The following is a 16,476-nucleotide window of genomic DNA, read 5'->3' as shown; positions in this document are numbered from 1 at the left end:
GCTAGATGATCCCTGCTCAGAAATTCAAGCTAGTAAATCAATCTGGAGTGAGATCTGTCACTATATAATCCTTATGATTTCCTTTTTCGCTACACCATGAAGTATTTTTCTAACCAGGCACCATGTCTGTAGGACAAAGCATCCTCACAAGCTACTGCAAACCAGGATAACAGGTTCACCACCCTGTCTGTAAGAGCACCTAACAAAGCAAAAGCAGGGAGTGGCACAGTGAACCAGGAAAGTTTTGTTCTGCAAGCTCACTGCAGCTATTATCTGGTTTTAGGTACCAACACAGCAGGAGAAGACGTGGAAGCAAACATTCCAAAAGAGGCAAAAACTGATTGGAAGATGACATTAATATGTGCATAGAAGGGGATCTTCTTCACTTTTGGGAAATGTAATTGCTACCAGTGCTAGCAGCAAAAGAAAGGGCGAAAAAAGCAACTTTACTTTGTTGAATGGTGAGCAAAGAACACCTGATGCAGCTGTGGGCCTTGTGGCAGACAAGAAGACCCTTCTCCATCAAATGCTGAATCCAGGGAACAGTTCCCTTCATACAGCTTCCAGCAATAGTGTTTAGCACTATTTCCCCAATACAGCCATAAACACCTGGTAAATGTTATCCTAACAGCTACAATTCTTTTATTATTTTGTAGTCACTCCAATAGGTACACCAGCATTATTCCCAACCTTCCTTCAAATCTAAAAGCTTGTGCTGGAGACAAAAATGTCACAATGCAAGCGTACACTGATATACAATATAATGTATATTGTATATATAAGCATTTAACATATAGGAAATAAACATGTGACAAGAAAAAATTTAATCATTAGCAGTCACATTTTCAAAATGTACTGGTAATAAAAGACTTATTATGCTATGAACTGCAGAAATGTGTTAATTTGAGAACAGATACACGAAGTATCTACAAGGCAAGACAAATTTCTTGCAGTTAAAGGATTAATACATTTTCACTGAAAGGTAACACATCCTCTGCTAGCCAAGTATGTCTTGTGGAGACAGACACACTGTTTTTAAAATTATAACAGTCAATGGCTGCAAAATCATGGTTTGATTATTCAGTTCAGTCTCTATGAACCTGTGTCACTAGTATGATTCTCATAATGCTCCTGAGGTAATAGCAATCTATCCACAAGCACATGCAAATATAATTTCTCAAGGTAAAGGTTTTTCAGCTGTTTTTGAAATCTATTGCTACTAACTGCATTTGGAAAGAAATGAACAGAGCACTGTCAATATACATCTCTAGTCTCTACATCTTCTACTACTACTGCTCATGGCAGCAATTAAATTGGAACTTAACTGAAAATGTAAGTAGCATGGGAAAGGAGAAGAGAAATGGGGCTGATAAATCTGACATCCATTAACAAAACTTGGAAAGAAGGAGCCTTCCAGGAATGACAATCCTGGCGGCAGAAGATGGGTTTTTCTAAAGATTGCTTCCTTTGTACAAAAAGAACAGATCCTTTTCATCCTTTCTTGGATGAAAAGCTGGACATGAGCTGCCAACACTCTCCTGGGCGGCATCAAAAGCACTGTGGGCAGCAGGGTAAGGGAGGTGATTCTGCCCCTCTGCTCTGCTCAGACCCCACCTGCACTGCTGTGTCCAGCTCCTGTGTCCCAGCACAGGAAGGACATGGACCTGCTGGAGTGAGTCCAGGGTGGGGGACCAGAAATGGTCAGAGGGCTAGAGCAGCTCTCCTGTGAGCAAAGGCTGAGGGAACTGGGATTGTACAGCTTGGAGAAGAGAAGGCTCCAGGGAGACCTTACAGACCAGTGCCTAAAGAGGGTCGGTCTAAAGAGAGCTGGAGAGGGACATTTCAGAGGGGCATGTTGTGAAAGGACAAAAGGGAACAGACGCAAACCTAAAGAGAGTAAGTTTAGATTAGATAGAAGGAGAAAATTCTTTCCTAAGAGGATGGTGAGGTACAGGTTGCCCAGAGAAGCTGTGGATGCTCCATCCCTGGAAGTGTGCAAGGCCACGCTGGATGAGGCTTTGAGCAACCAGGTCTAGTGGAAGGTGTCCCTTCTCATGGCACCAAGGTTTGAAATAGGTGAACTTTAAGGACCCTTCCAAACCAAACCATTCCATGATTTGTAGCATTTTATTTTTACTGATTGAGAGACTGAAACAGAACCACTCTCATAAGAAAACTGACTAAACATCCTCCACTGCAGTCCCAATGAAAGGCTGGATAAGCCAAAACAAGTATGAAAAAAACTCTCACTGGGTAGTTTAGCAAATTAGGTTATTTTTGTTTTACAGAACAAGTAAGAATTTTTATCTAGTTCCAAAATAAAAAAACAACAAAAAAAGCCCCTTTCATTTGTAGCACAGAAAAGTTTACTAGCCTTCACATGAAATACTATTGACTAGAATAATGAGTGGAATTAATTTCTATCTCAGAGTGTGTCCAAGGGCTCCTCTGTTAAAGGAGGGACTTCACAACTTTTTTCAACCCAGCTTTTGAAATGCATCTGATACTTTCCCAGTACATGTGCAAACACAAGACTTTGTCCTAAATACTAACAGGATTAAAGCCAGCAACACAGCTTTCTTATTTGGAGGACTATAAATTGAAATTTTTTTTCACAGGTAAGTAAATTTCTATTAAATTCTGGAATAAATGCATTTTGCAGCTTTTAAAGATAAGACCAATTATTTAATTTCCTGTTGTATAGAATGTATTCTACAGTAATATCTCTGTTTTCCATTAATATCTTAGAGCAATAAAGAAAGGGAATGAATGCTTAGAAAAAAAAAATCAGATCTTCATAACTTCAATTTGTAGGGATGTTTATTTCTAAATGAGAAACTCTTTTTAGCAACAGTTTCATTTCAGGAAGAAATATTTTCTGTTTCTCCACAGCTAACCCTAGCTTTAATTTACAGTAGTATGCAATTCATGACATTCTTAACAAGTTGTATAAACTCAAAATCAACCAATAATGAAGAAAACTGTACAGCTGGAGGTAAAATATGCTCAAGAAATGCAGCAATTCAGGATGTTTACTATACTAAAAAACTAAAAAGACCAAGTACAGTCTGTGACCAATTTATGAACCAGGTAGATTTTACCACTTATGACTTCCTTTAAAATTCTAAACAAGTAGTGACTGCAGTGACCATCTGCCTCATGAATGTGCTTTATGCAATCCACTTCAGCACCTTCTTTACAAGCATGAATATTTCACTACATGAAAAAGGATCAAAGCCAACAACAAAAAAAGTCTTTTACCAGTGATCTTGTTTAGGCGAGCTCTCTTTGCCTGAAATGAGTTGCCTAGATTACTTTTCCTCTTGTGTGATAACGTGCTCTCTGCCTGCACAAAGGCCATCTTTGGAACATCCACTACAGGAAATCCTACTTCTAAACACAAGAAAAACCTCATTAACTCACATTTCATAAATGCATAACACCCAAAATACTTAAATATTTCAGAACTGCTAATTGAAAGAAACTTTAAATGTTTATAGAAAAGGAAAATTATACATTCTGAAGATCTAGAATTACACACTGAAACAAGACATGGAGATTATCTAAAAATTTGTAATTTTTACTGAATGTTATGAGAAATAAGCATTAAAGACTTAAAATGAACAAATCTTATCAACTCAGATACAGTTTCAAACACCCCTGAATATGGATATCTCATTCATATTGGAGTTGGTTTTTTTTCTTAAAACAAGATCAGGGATTATCTCACAGGGAAGAGAATATCCAGGAATAACACCCAAATTGTACAATGAAATCATTAATAAAAAGCTATGTTCTGCTCTTGATGAAGTTAGAAGTTTAGCACAAGCAGTAAATGCTAACTGAACTAGATTTAACTGATAAAAACAGTTTCTGAATCAATTACTATTATGTACCAGAAGATTATCATAACAGCAAATGTGACATTTTCCCCTAAAAATATTGGTTATTACTTAACTGCAAAATTAGCAACAGGAGTTCAACACTACAGAAAAACCCATTTTGTGCTTATAGAAGGTGCTTTTACCAAATGTGTCACTAGATGTAGGCTCCTCTTCCTTTTTTTGGACTTCCTGCATGATTGTAGAGGTTGAGGTTTCTTCCTTTTTTGAAGGGACTTTTAGCCATTTTCTGTCCTCTTTATCTTTATTGCTGTTTGCACTGGTTCTAGGTTTACTTCCTGCTTTGTTCTTGGCTGCTGCTGCAGCAGCAGCAGCTTTGACCAAAGCTATCCAATCCTCCAAAAAGGAAAAAATGGTGAGTAAGTATTATAAAGTGCCTAAGACTCAAACAGAAAATACTCGTAAACCCAGTGAACTTTATCTAGAAACGTTCAAATGAAATTCAATTTATTTTTATGGTTACTACTCAGAGTGGTAAAATTGACCTTCCCAAATTTCCAAATAAACTTGAAGCATTATCAGTATGCCATGTGGCTAAAAAGAAAAAAATCTTCCCAAAAAACCCACTGTATACAGAAATCTGGCTGTACACATTCCCTGTTAAATTACTTTTTGTGTCATTGCTTTAGAAACCAAGGAGCTCCCAGTCCCAGAAGACTGACATTTTCCTTACCCTTCTGGCTCTGAAACACACAATTCCATAGCTGTTGACCTATTATGCAAAGCTACAACTGCCTCAAAGCAGTGTCCAGCTGCATGCAATTCCTCCTGAACTACATTGATAAACCAGGGATAACTCCTATCTCATTACACCTTTGCTTCTAGAGCAGCTACAGACTCTTTGGCTCTTTTTGTATTACATATTACAGGTTTCCCTCATTAACTTCAATAAGTACTCTTCAATATGACTGAATTTCACCATCTATATTTAAGGTAACTAACTGTCATTTTGCATAATTACTTATTTGTACCATACAGAAACATTCAAGGGGTGAACAATACATCCCACTCTAATCTACTTTTTGGCATTTAAACCAAGTCAAGCCACCCTACATGGCAATGGAGAGAACTTCCTAGGCTGAGCCAAGCTTTTTCCACTAGTTTAGAGCAATGAGACTCCAGCCTTAAGTCTCCTGAATGTCAGGGTTCAATCTGACTGCCAAAACTGTAGCTTGATCCTTTTGACGGAAGTATTTTTTTGAATTTTCTATAACACTGAGGTACAAAATTCTTCCATGGAGAAGTTGTGCAATATAGAAGGCAGTAGAAATTATCAACCAGTCAGAATGAAGCATCTGAGTGCTCTGAATTACAAGTACTACCATACACAAAAAAATATGAAAAAGACTTTATGTCTAGTTACCCATGAGTGCTTTACAAATAGTACTTTTTTTTCCCAACTGTATACAGACTATTTTATTCTGGAATATCTCCTTGTTGTTATGTCATCAGACAAGATACCTAAAGTAGCTTGATTTTACAGATCTTGTTTCAATGCAACCTTTTCCCCACTCGTTACATATTATAAGCCTTGCAAGTTTCTGTTCTGTTTAGGGTTTCTTTGCCTTCTTTGACATATGAGGAAATCATAACACAAATACAGAGTTAATTCTCCTTGCATTATGCTTTTCCTTTTCCATAGTTCAACACTTTTAAATTACTGCTTTACACGGGTTATGCTTCTTCTTTGCACCAACTTAGGTACTTAGAAAGTTTTGATTCCTCTAAGATAAAGTGTTCCATGTCCATACTGTCAGTGCAAGATGCAGACACACTAGCCAGCAGCAAAGTTTGGAAGCACTTTGGCAATGCTCACACAACAGGCAACTACCGAGGCCACTTGGTAACATGCCAGCACAAATGAGCGTGTCTAACTGCCAGCTGCATAGTCAGTCAAAAGCACAAAAACCTCTCTTTTGGCCGGCCAAAATGAGCACACCTACTAGCTCCAGTCTGTCCAGAGCCTTGCCTATCCACCAGGACAAAAAAAAAGGACTGAGCTATTTGTGGTGGTGAGGAATTAGGAGACCTGAGAGTAGAAGTCTTACACTGTACCCTGGCTAAGGGATGAAGAGGATCAGTAACATGGCTGGAGATTAGATCTCATGATAAAAGTGGGAAGGGGAAGTAGTGCAGCCTGTGTCAAAACAGCTTCTAAAGAGCATCCTAATTTTCAGTCAAGCTAAGCACCCTGGAATCAAAAGCTTTCAGAAGATACCAAGCTTCAAAAGTTGATGCTGAGCCAAGTATCCTGGTCCAAGTGCAGCTGGTGCTACATGGAAAGGAGATTTGTGGTTTTCTTTGTATTTCATTTCACTGTTTGGATACTGTTCTTACAACACAGAGCTTACAGTAGCAGGACATATAACAATGAAGCAAACAAAGGTTGAACACTCAGAAACCAGAGAAGAGACACATTCATTATGGTGACAGTTATACTCTTTTCCAAGATTAACATGTAAATTAAAACTCAGTGAAGAGAACTTGAAGCAGCTGGGATGGACAAGATTATGACAAGAGATTCCTTCCAATTTAAAACAATTTTGTGATTCAGTGGGACCATTTTTGTTTTGGCTCTGGAGTAAACACACAGGCACTAAAGTGACAGTTAATGCCTGCTTTTAAACCTTGAATTACTGCTGAGTGACTGCTCAGCAACACAGCTCTTGACAAGTGAGAATTATTTAGCATCTAAGATGCTAAGGTGACTATATTTCTTTTGTAGAGCACAGGAATTCCTCCTTCAAAAGGATACATTTGTGTTTTTTTCAGAATTTTTACCAAGAAATTAACAAAACAATTGAAGAATAATAGATCCTAAAACAATAAATTCTGAAGTCTGCCTGAGGTTAATAGTATGTAATCTATTCTATCAACCATAATAGCAGGACACTAAATATCATAAATATCACAGAAACTAGCGACAAATTTTAATAGTAGGACAATTTCCCAGATCATACAAAGCCAAGGGCCCAAATATGAACACATTTGAAATTAATAGAGTAAAAGCAAAATCCTTCTAAGAGAAGTTTTCCCTACTTTTCTTTCATTTCCTGACATTGTCTCTCTATGGGAAGTAGTTGTGCAACTCTAAACCAGCTACTCTGCATCGTCCAGCCTGATTTCCCACTTCTCTCAGTAGCTCACCTCAGTGAGCTTCTCATTTACATATGTAACTTTAAAAAAATATAAAATAAAATACACCCAAAATGTGCATTTCCTTCTTTTTCTTTCTTACTAAAATTCAGATTTCCAGTAAGCTGAGAAAATTGACAGGAGAATAGTAATGGCCCACAACAGCTAGAAAACAAAACATTACTTTATGACTACTGAGGAAAACTGTCATTATGCTAATTAGATTCACTAAATCAAGACACAGGAAATTGCATGATCAAAAAATACATCAGCAGAAATTACTTAACAACCTTACACATCAATTGGCTAAAAAACTTGTATTTTAAATACTCCTTTTGTAACCATAATCCTGCAACAGTGGGAAGGCAAAACCAGAAGAATATCCAAAATCCAACCCTTGCGTCAGTAGCAGAATTCACACATACATCGCTCTCCCTTCACCTGCCTACAACCACCACCTTTTTGCTTCTCCACAGTACTAAAGATTCTGCTGCTTTTTCCTCTTCTGTCACACCATAACTTCCAACTCCCACACGTTCATACATACACATACATAAAACATGAATCTATTGACTGGCTGATTCCACATCAAGCCTGGATTCCTTACCCTCACCTTTCAATTCTACACAGTCTGCCCCACCTACATCTCGGCTCACATTGTCTCCTGTCACATCTTCTTTTTTCCTCTGGCCCATTCGCAAATCCATGCTTTTTCCTCAGCTTCCTTTTCCTGTGTGCCAAGTCCCCTCCCTCTCCTTCAAATCCCTCCTCAAAACTCACTTCTTTTGGTTCGATTTCCGTCACTAATCTCAGCTCCGGCGCTATCTGCTCCCTCTCGCGCGCCTGATTACATCGAAGATAAAACAAAAAACATGAAACAGAAAAAGTAAGTTATCCAAATACTTCATATGTGCTCTCACAAGGGCAGTCTCAATATCCCTTTTTCCCCTCTCTGTACTATGTTAGTCACAGATCTGTGTGATTTTGAATAATTTGTGCTTATCTGAACCACAGCTGAGCCTCAAGACTCATTGCACTGAGACAAATATTTTTCACTCTTTAAAAATTTTGCCTTTCCATCCTCATTACTGAATTGTATTAAAACATACATCTGCTGCAACTCAGAAATAGCTTGAGTGCTACAGCACCTCCAGTCTTTTCCTTCAAGTCACACTAAGCTCAAATCAAAGTATTAACTAATCTCTATCTCCCTCCAAGTAATTTGAATTCTGCATGCTTAGCACACACCTTCCACGAAGATCTTAAAATTTGTTAAATTTACTGATGTACTAGAACTTGAAGTATCTTAAGCTTACACTCATCTCTGGAAATGTATTTTTTACTTTGGATACACAGAAAATACAAGCTATAAGTTTAAATGAAGCATGAAGTATTGCATCTGACAACTCTACTTAATTTTTCAAATCAGTTTGAAGTCTTGGAATTTTTGTAATCTATACAAAATTTTAGTAAATATTTTCTTACAAAATACATATTGAAAAAGAACAAAAAGATCCATGGGAGTTTGAGGCTTAAGCAAAGCTCAGTCTGAGATAACTGATTTTTAATCAAATCTTAGTTCATATTTTTATTCTGAAGTAACAAAAACACTTAGAAAAACACTTTTCCATTGCATTATATGCAAAAGAAGTTGCAGGAAAAATTATATATTTGCCTTTGAAAGCTACAGACTTTGATGCTTATTTCTTATTTTGCAGGATTAAATGCTACAACTAGTATCAATCAGCATTACAGAAATCAGAGTTGGAGGTGTTTGTGTATCCAGACAACTTAAAATTCTAAATCCATCTCAGAAAGTGTAAATTTGTGCTCCCAATTCCCTCTCAAGATTTCACTGAAGCAGCCTACATTCAACCCCTGATATGCATAAGTGGCACCATAACTCTCAACTACTGAAAAAAATTAGAAATAACAGATGAGCTGGACTGCCATCAAACAAAGTCTGGACAACATAATGGTTGTGAAGTAATGAATTTACTATTTTTTTTTAAAGCTGAGATTGCCTGTGGCCTAAAGAGTAGTAACTCAAGACTAGACACAACATTGCTTCCTAGGAAAAGCACAGGACAGAATAAGGGAGCTCTTTCCACTGTCACAAAAGGCTTATTTATTTTTGTTCACAATCACCCAATTACCCAAGTTTTGCTTTTTGTAAGTAAAAAGGAACACTCAAGCTTCCTAACTTACTGTCAGTATTCCTTGAAATACTACACACTGGTTCAACAGAGTTACTCTAAGACTGCAGTAAGAAGTCAGGGTTAGTGTGACTATAGATTTCAGTTTAATCTCCTACAGGGAACATCTTTTAAATAATGCAGAGGTGTCTGCACTAAGTTCCAGTGTCCCTTGCATAGTGGATCAACCCTACCATACAGCTACCTTTACCCTGGAGACCAGGATGTGGAGATGCTTTCAAGCCAACTCAATTATCCATCTGCCCTCGTCACAACATGGATGGCTACAATGGTAATTATGAAATATTTGAAGTCTGCAAAGTTAGAAGTATTCTGAAGAAAACTAAGAGCAAAGACCAGTTTTCACAGACTTTGTCTCAAATAGTTTCAGTGGAGTAATTTCTCATTTAATATTACACACAGTTACCATGCAAAATAAATGCAATGGCATTTGCACTGAAAGCATGTCAGAGTTTTCAATGATGTTTCCTTTTCACAAGTAAAGATAGGCCTAGTGACTAAATCATGTCCTCTACTTCATAGTCTCCCTCAGCTTCTATTCAGCATCTCTTCTTTAACAGCAACTGGATGTTATTAGAGACAAGAAATAATTATCTGTCTGAGTGCCCCAAAGTTCTGATACAGGGAGAAAAAAACCCCCAAGTCATGTTTGTAAGAACATGTGGACAAAAAGCTCTCATAGTAGCAAACAAAAGACATGGGCAGGGAATGGGGGAATAAAAATAAATTTAAAAAAATCAGCAGCACAGACTGCTAACAAGCTAAGGCTTTTTCCTGAAAAGACATCAGAGGGAAAAGTCACTGGATGCCCCTGGTTTTGTAAACTCTGTAAGACAAGGCTTTGTGAAGAGATTAGCTGGCAATGGAGTGTCCAGCAGCCAGACATTTCAGTGAGGCAAGGCCACTTTAACAGCACACTCTGAGGCATAATCCATAAACCGGTGAAGCAAGGCAGTGCAGTGCCTAGAGAAAGACTAATCCAAATCTAGTTGTGCTACTGACACTTCTACTCTCTTATGATATAAAAAACAAACTAACAAAACAATAAAAACCCAAACAACTACACAAAACGTAACAAAGCAATTGCTCTAAGTATTCTTACCTGCCCTTTTGCATCCTCTGGCATAGATTTGATATGCATCCTTTTAAGACATCGAATGACACCATCATAGAATTGCACTGTGAATGTTCCTAGAAATGATTGATGGAATCACCATGAGTAGTTAAGAAAAAAACCCCACTTGGTTACTATGAAAGCTTTATGTTTTGCATGTTACTTTGTACGACAAGAGTAATCAGGTGTTACCACTAGACAGGATCAAGAGAAGTACAAAAAACCCATAAATGACAGCCTCAATGAAACCCTGCTTTGATACTGTTAAATCTGGGCAATTTCAAGTATGTTTAAGCTATGTTTGAGTCACTTCTATTCATAATTCATTAAAATAACAATGTAATATTTAGGATATTAAATTTCAAGTATGTTTAAGCTATGTTTGAGTCACTTCTATTCATAATTCATTGAAATAACAATGTAATATTTAGGATGGCACACTAGGGAAACAGTTCACCTTACATACAAGTCCTTATTTGCTCCAAACTACAGTAAAAATGTCAATTTCTTATGTTCATTAGAAATATCACCATTATGAAGTATTTAATCTGTGCTCCTTTATTTTCCTATTTCCATCGTTTTTCTTCAATAAAGAGAACTAAAACAATTATGAAAATTTAAATTAAACGTTAACTCAAATCAACAATAGTACAAAATTGTCCTAAGACTGTGCACAGGAGCTTCTGATCACTGAAACAGTAAAAACATTAAAAAAAGCATTTTGTCTTCTGGAAGAAATTTCAGTTTTCAAATTTGATACAGATAAAAGACAAATATTTTACTAAATTTGATATATAAAAACATTTTCACTTAATATAGGGGCAGAGAGGAAAACTTTATAGCCATATCACTTTTTTACGCAGACTAAATCTACAGCACAGCATTTTCAAGCAGACCTTACCAATGGAGCATTGCAATACATACCCTCTTTATTAATTGCTTCAATCTTTGCAGGGTAATATCGACAGTCTGTCCAACGAGCTAGGACTTCTTCTCCAGGTTTAAAATCCTATTTTAAACAAATTTAGTAAATAATATTTAAATAATTTAGATTTTTTTCCCTAAAAATTAAGTATTATGTGCTAGAGAGATTTAATGTAGGAAAACAAGTAGAGCAGTTTACAAAAGTCTAAGACAAAATAAATGTTCCACTTACGACAAATTCTTCATCATCCTTCAGGCCCTCTTTCCTCAAAGCTGGTCGCTCCAAAGGTCTCAACCTGTTGCTGTCCCAGTAAATCCACTCATCGTAGCGATGGCTCCAGCGTTCAAAATGCACCAACATCTTCCCCTCTTCATAATCTATCTTCTCAATTCGAGATGGATACCTGAGTGTTAAACACAAACTGCTAAGCCTTAAAGGTTTCTGTCTTGGTTTAGAATACAATAGTGCCTACATGACCTTCCAGAAAGTTGTATTAACATTTTGTACTGAAAACTCTCTTAAGACTGAAAAAGGCTAAGTAACTGAAATGACTGGATAACATTTAGTTCAAGAATCTATAAACAACATTGAAAATTAGCATCGGGCAGAATTCAGCTCCTTCTGCCCTTCAGAGAAGTATTGAAAGAGATTCAAAAGTGCACAGAATTTCCTAAAAAATAAAGAAAGTTAATTACATCACAGATTTTTTTATCAGCATTTATATTAGGGCTGCTCTAAAGTTAACAATGTGTATGAAAAAGAAAGACCACAGGAAAAGGACAGCTGCCTTTAAATTTCTTCAGCTGAAAAACAACAACAAGCAGTTTTTCAAACCAAGTACTACTGTGAACCAATAGTAAAAGAGCTTGAGCAACCAATTTCCAATCCTACAGCAAATTCTTTAGCTAGAAAGGCAACTGACATATATTGGAAACCTGACAACACCACCAATTTTGAATATAATCTCTCCAAAATACTAACTGTGCTCTTAAAGGAGTCTCTAGCACTATGTTCTGACTAAAATATAACTTATCAGGAAGTTCAGGCCTTCCTTATTTCTTAGTAACTGGACTGCACATTAAAACAAAAGATGTCAATCTCAATTTGCTCCTTCTTTTCTCCTGTCCTACTTCTTCAACTGCAGTGATGTATACAGCTTCCCAAGATTCCAGTATCTCTGGAGCTACTGATTAAGAAAATCTCTCTGATTTTCTAGGTTATTACTGCAGCCACATTTCACCCTCACATCAGAATTCAGAGACACTCCAAGCTCTTGTTGCATTTCTCTCATCCAAATATTTCAGAAACACTAATTACTTTTATATCCGTTCTTTAAGACCCCATATTTTTCTAGCTGAACTTCCAAAAAACCCCACAAAGTCTTAGTCTAAAACTGAAGCTTCTCATTTGCCACTCCCCTAATAAAATCTTTTTCAAGTCACTTTCTCAAGTCTTTCAAAGATACAAGATCAGCCTCTCTTCCCCCTCTACAGTAGACTGACCATAACAATCTAACAAGAAAGGTGAAACTGATGATCTACTGCATTAAAACAGAATGTAAAACTCTCGGGTCAAACCTGCATCCCAGCAGCAACATTCTGGTTGAACTTTGAACAAGGATTTAAGAAAATAAGTCAGCCATGAGATTGTTTTTCTAAGCCCTGCTTATGATTACACTTTCTTTTTAAGTCCATATGCTGTTACACTTAAAAATTTTATTATAAAAAAATTTATTATAAAGTTTCTAGGTTTTTTTCATCTTCTGGAGAGTTCCAGTTTCAGACTTAGAACTTGACACTAAAAGTGTCAAGAATAAGCCAAAAGAGAAGCAAAGTGGAGGAAAAAGTTACTGTTACAACAGCAAGTGTGTGAGAAACAATGTTACCTACAGGACTTCCAAGTAGAAGGACGACACAGCAGATATTTAACAGAGGGAAAGGAAGAAAACCACCAGAAAAGCAACAGGAGAGGAAGTTCATTTTGCAGCAACCAGAAATGGAAGCCAAGAACGGTGATGCCCTTTCCTAGTACAGTCTGAAATTTTAGGTTTATTGAATGCCAGCCACCAGTGATGCAAAACTATGGTAGTTTCACAAAATTCAGGGCCAGTCAGCTGAAAGAGAATTCTCCTTTTCCTACACATCTCCAATGCAAACACTCTGCTCCCACTATGGTGCATCCCTATAGCAGTTCCCTTGCTATGGCCAGGAGCTCTCTCTGGTCAGCAGCAGTCAAGACACCATGCCAAGCACTCAGTGAGAAGACAACAGGAGGGACAAATTGGGAAAATACAGCACTGACATGGAAAGAGCAAAACACATAAGAGGGGAAAGCAAAATGCAGAGCAGAGTTTAGAGACAAGTATTTTAAAATTAAGATAATTATAGAGAAAACTCAGCAAGCCAAGAATCAAGACATTTATATACAAAAATCAAAAGAGAAAAAGTTAGCATTAGTTAATAAAAGAAGATGTGCAAAATTTTGATTCTCATTAGAGATCACTTTAGATGAGACATGAAGCTCAAGGTATTTATAGGTTAATTTCTCTTTGCTAAATACAATTTCTGCTATTAACATCTTTCTAAAAATCCATGATACGTCCTTAGAGATGGAACTGCCCAAGCCATATGCAATTGGTTATTAGGTAACCCAAACACAACTCTGTATTTAGCAACAAACTATTATCCTCAATATCCACTAAACTTAGCCACACATTGTGCCACAAATATGTACTAACAGTAATATTTCACAACACTGATCCCACAGTGGAAAAGACCAGAACATATGTATTGCAGAACTTACTCTTGTAAATTATCCCCTGCACAAAAAGATCTTTCTGGTGATTTTGTACTTTAACTGAAAAGAATCCATTTCATGAATTAAAAAGATTAATATGAAGATGATTACACCTCTTACACTTCAGAACATTTATATGGAAGTTCCTTCCATCACAAAGTTACAAGTAGGTATTTGAAGAAATACTGCAAAGGGAGACACAAATATAATTCTTTACAGTACCAAAGAATAATATCTAAGGCAAAAACAACTTTCCAGACAGGTTAATTCTCCCAGCAAGTAAGCCACATTAAGTCATCACAATGAAACTGATATACAACTGGATCTGACAACTCTTCATCAGCACAAACCAGAAAAACAGACTCTAAAATTTGAGGGAAAAGTCTTCACGTTTCGAAAAAGAAAAAAAAAAAAAAAAAAGACTCAGACCAGCACACTGAAATTCAATAACCAATGAGTTTCTTTTATGGGAAGAAACATTATTCTGCAAATTTTGGGTGTGCTTTTTCAAAAAGCAGTTGGAAAGAGCATATAGTAATCACAAATGAAGTTTCATCCAAATTTCAGGGGGGTTTGTTCTTGCTTCTCCAAGAGGGAACAAGAGAACTGCTGTTAGCTGAATTTACCTGCCCAGTTTACACATTGCATCCCTCCATTCTCAGGTTCCAATCTTGGCAGTTCCAACCCATTAGAATTATGCAATATTTTTGGAAAGCCTCAGAATTTGATATGGCTTAAAAACTAATACTATGAAGCCCTGGTCAGGCAACAACAGTGTTCTAACATTTATACAATAAAAAATAATTGAAAACTTCCCACTACACTTCTTTACAGTGTAAAAAACAAACCACTGAATATTTTTTCCAGTGCACTCAACACACATTAACAACCACACAGACAGCACTTTTTTTTTTTACATCATCCTTTCAACCCTTCAAAAGTGACCAAAAAGTGGTGAATTGCCTTGTGATATGGGATAACAGGCATTTCAAACTTCAAAAAATAATACAATAACATTACTAAATTTGCCCAAGTTGTACCTACAAAGTCTACAAACACACTCATACTTCCTGCCTTTGCAACACTGGTTTAAAAAGTGCTTCCTTCTGCCTCATAGAGGATATAAACCCAAATACCCTCCGTACTGACTTAAAAATATTGTTCTAGTGTCTGCAAAACCTGCAAACATCCATTTTAGGTCCCCACATTCATTATACATATCCAGTATTAAATATAAAGCAGACTTCATTTCCCTTTCAAATACCTGCCAGGTAAACCAGTCAACTGAAATCCAAAGCAAGGCCTGTACCAAGTAAGATTTCTCAAAGTCTTTAAGGGAAAAAACTTTCTCCGTACTGGGGGGTGGGTGGTATGGGGTGGAAATCTATCCAGATAATCAAATATACCAAGAGGTAGTAGTGTTGTTCCAACAACTAACCTATTTTAGAGGGCTGTTTCCATTCCAGAAAGAAGGGCCATCTATCTGTACTTCATTACCTAACTTACGAGTTTAGATCAAGCAAATTAATGAGTGTGGTCTCAGAAAAACAACAGGGTTTTTTCAAATCAGTATCTGCTACTTACAGGACAACCAGTAGAGAGTTACAGCCAAAAAAACCCACACAAAAATATTTTAAAAAGGAAGAGATGCATCTTTAAATACATCAGCTTTGCAGGGACAGTGTCCTACTTGTTGGAGCGGACAGCTGAAGAACTGTCTTACACATAGACATGCACTTGCAAGCAAGTGCAGCTCTACCACTTTTTCACTTGCTCTGTCAGCAAAGAGAGGCAGAAGAGGGTGCATGCACATGTATCGGTTTTTGTATGAGATCACAGGAGAATTCAAATTGAAAGAAACCTCAGAAAGCCTCTAGTCCAACCTCCCACTCAAAGCAGGGTCAGCTATGGCAACAGGCCAGGTTTTCCAGTGTTTTATCCACCCCAGTCTTGGAAAACTCCCATGATGGAGACTCCACAAACTCTTCAGGCAACCCGATCCACTGCCTGACTGTCCCAACAGGAAAAAGATTCTGCTTGAACCTAGTCTGAATATCTCATTTCACTTTGTGCCTGTTGTCTTGGTTGTTCTGTTCTTTAACTACCTGTAGGGTTTGGCTAAGGCTGGTTCATGACAGCCTTGTAGGTATTGGAAGGCTGACAATGGGATTTCTGAAGCCTTTTCCAAGCTAAAGAAGTCATTTCCTCACTCTCTCTTTATAGGTCATACACTCCTCCAGCCTAATAATTTCACATACTTAATAATTTTCTATTTGTAATTTTCAATCCCATCTCATTTATTATCTGCTGACAGATGATCAGTTTTGATTAGAGCTCCAGTTCATAGCTTGCTCCAGTGAATTTAAATGGAACAAGTGGTACAAGTTC

The 16,476-nt window shown here is 37.0% G+C and overlaps 1 protein-coding gene across 7 annotated transcripts in view; it reads right to left on the bottom strand.

Annotated features, from left to right (window-relative positions):
- PHF20L1 (PHD finger protein 20 like 1) overlaps positions 1-16,476 on the bottom strand; it is a 59,716-nt gene that overhangs the window by 39,608 nt on the left and 3,632 nt on the right. For 3 of the 7 annotated variants that reach the window (XM_050970845.1, XM_050970849.1, XM_050970846.1), the window contains exons 3-8: positions 11,524-11,695; positions 11,292-11,376; positions 10,356-10,444; positions 7,818-7,880; positions 4,028-4,238; positions 3,262-3,393 (exon numbers count right to left, since the gene is read on the bottom strand). In XM_050970845.1, the coding sequence (XP_050826802.1) occupies positions 3,262-3,393; positions 4,028-4,238; positions 7,818-7,880; positions 10,356-10,444; positions 11,292-11,376; positions 11,524-11,695 (752 nt within the window). The remainder of the gene's footprint in view (positions 1-3,261; positions 3,394-4,027; positions 4,239-7,817; positions 7,881-10,355; positions 10,445-11,291; positions 11,377-11,523; positions 11,696-16,476) is intronic. The other 4 variants (XM_050970848.1, XM_050970850.1, XM_050970851.1 and 1 more) reach the window with 2 other exon arrangements.

The sequence above is a fragment of the Serinus canaria genome, chromosome 2, assembly GCF_022539315.1.
Source record: "Serinus canaria isolate serCan28SL12 chromosome 2, serCan2020, whole genome shotgun sequence".
Taxonomy (NCBI): domain Eukaryota; kingdom Metazoa; phylum Chordata; class Aves; order Passeriformes; family Fringillidae; genus Serinus; species Serinus canaria.
The sequence above is the reverse complement of the archived record's forward strand: the minus strand, read 5'-3'. Positions and strand labels throughout refer to the sequence as shown.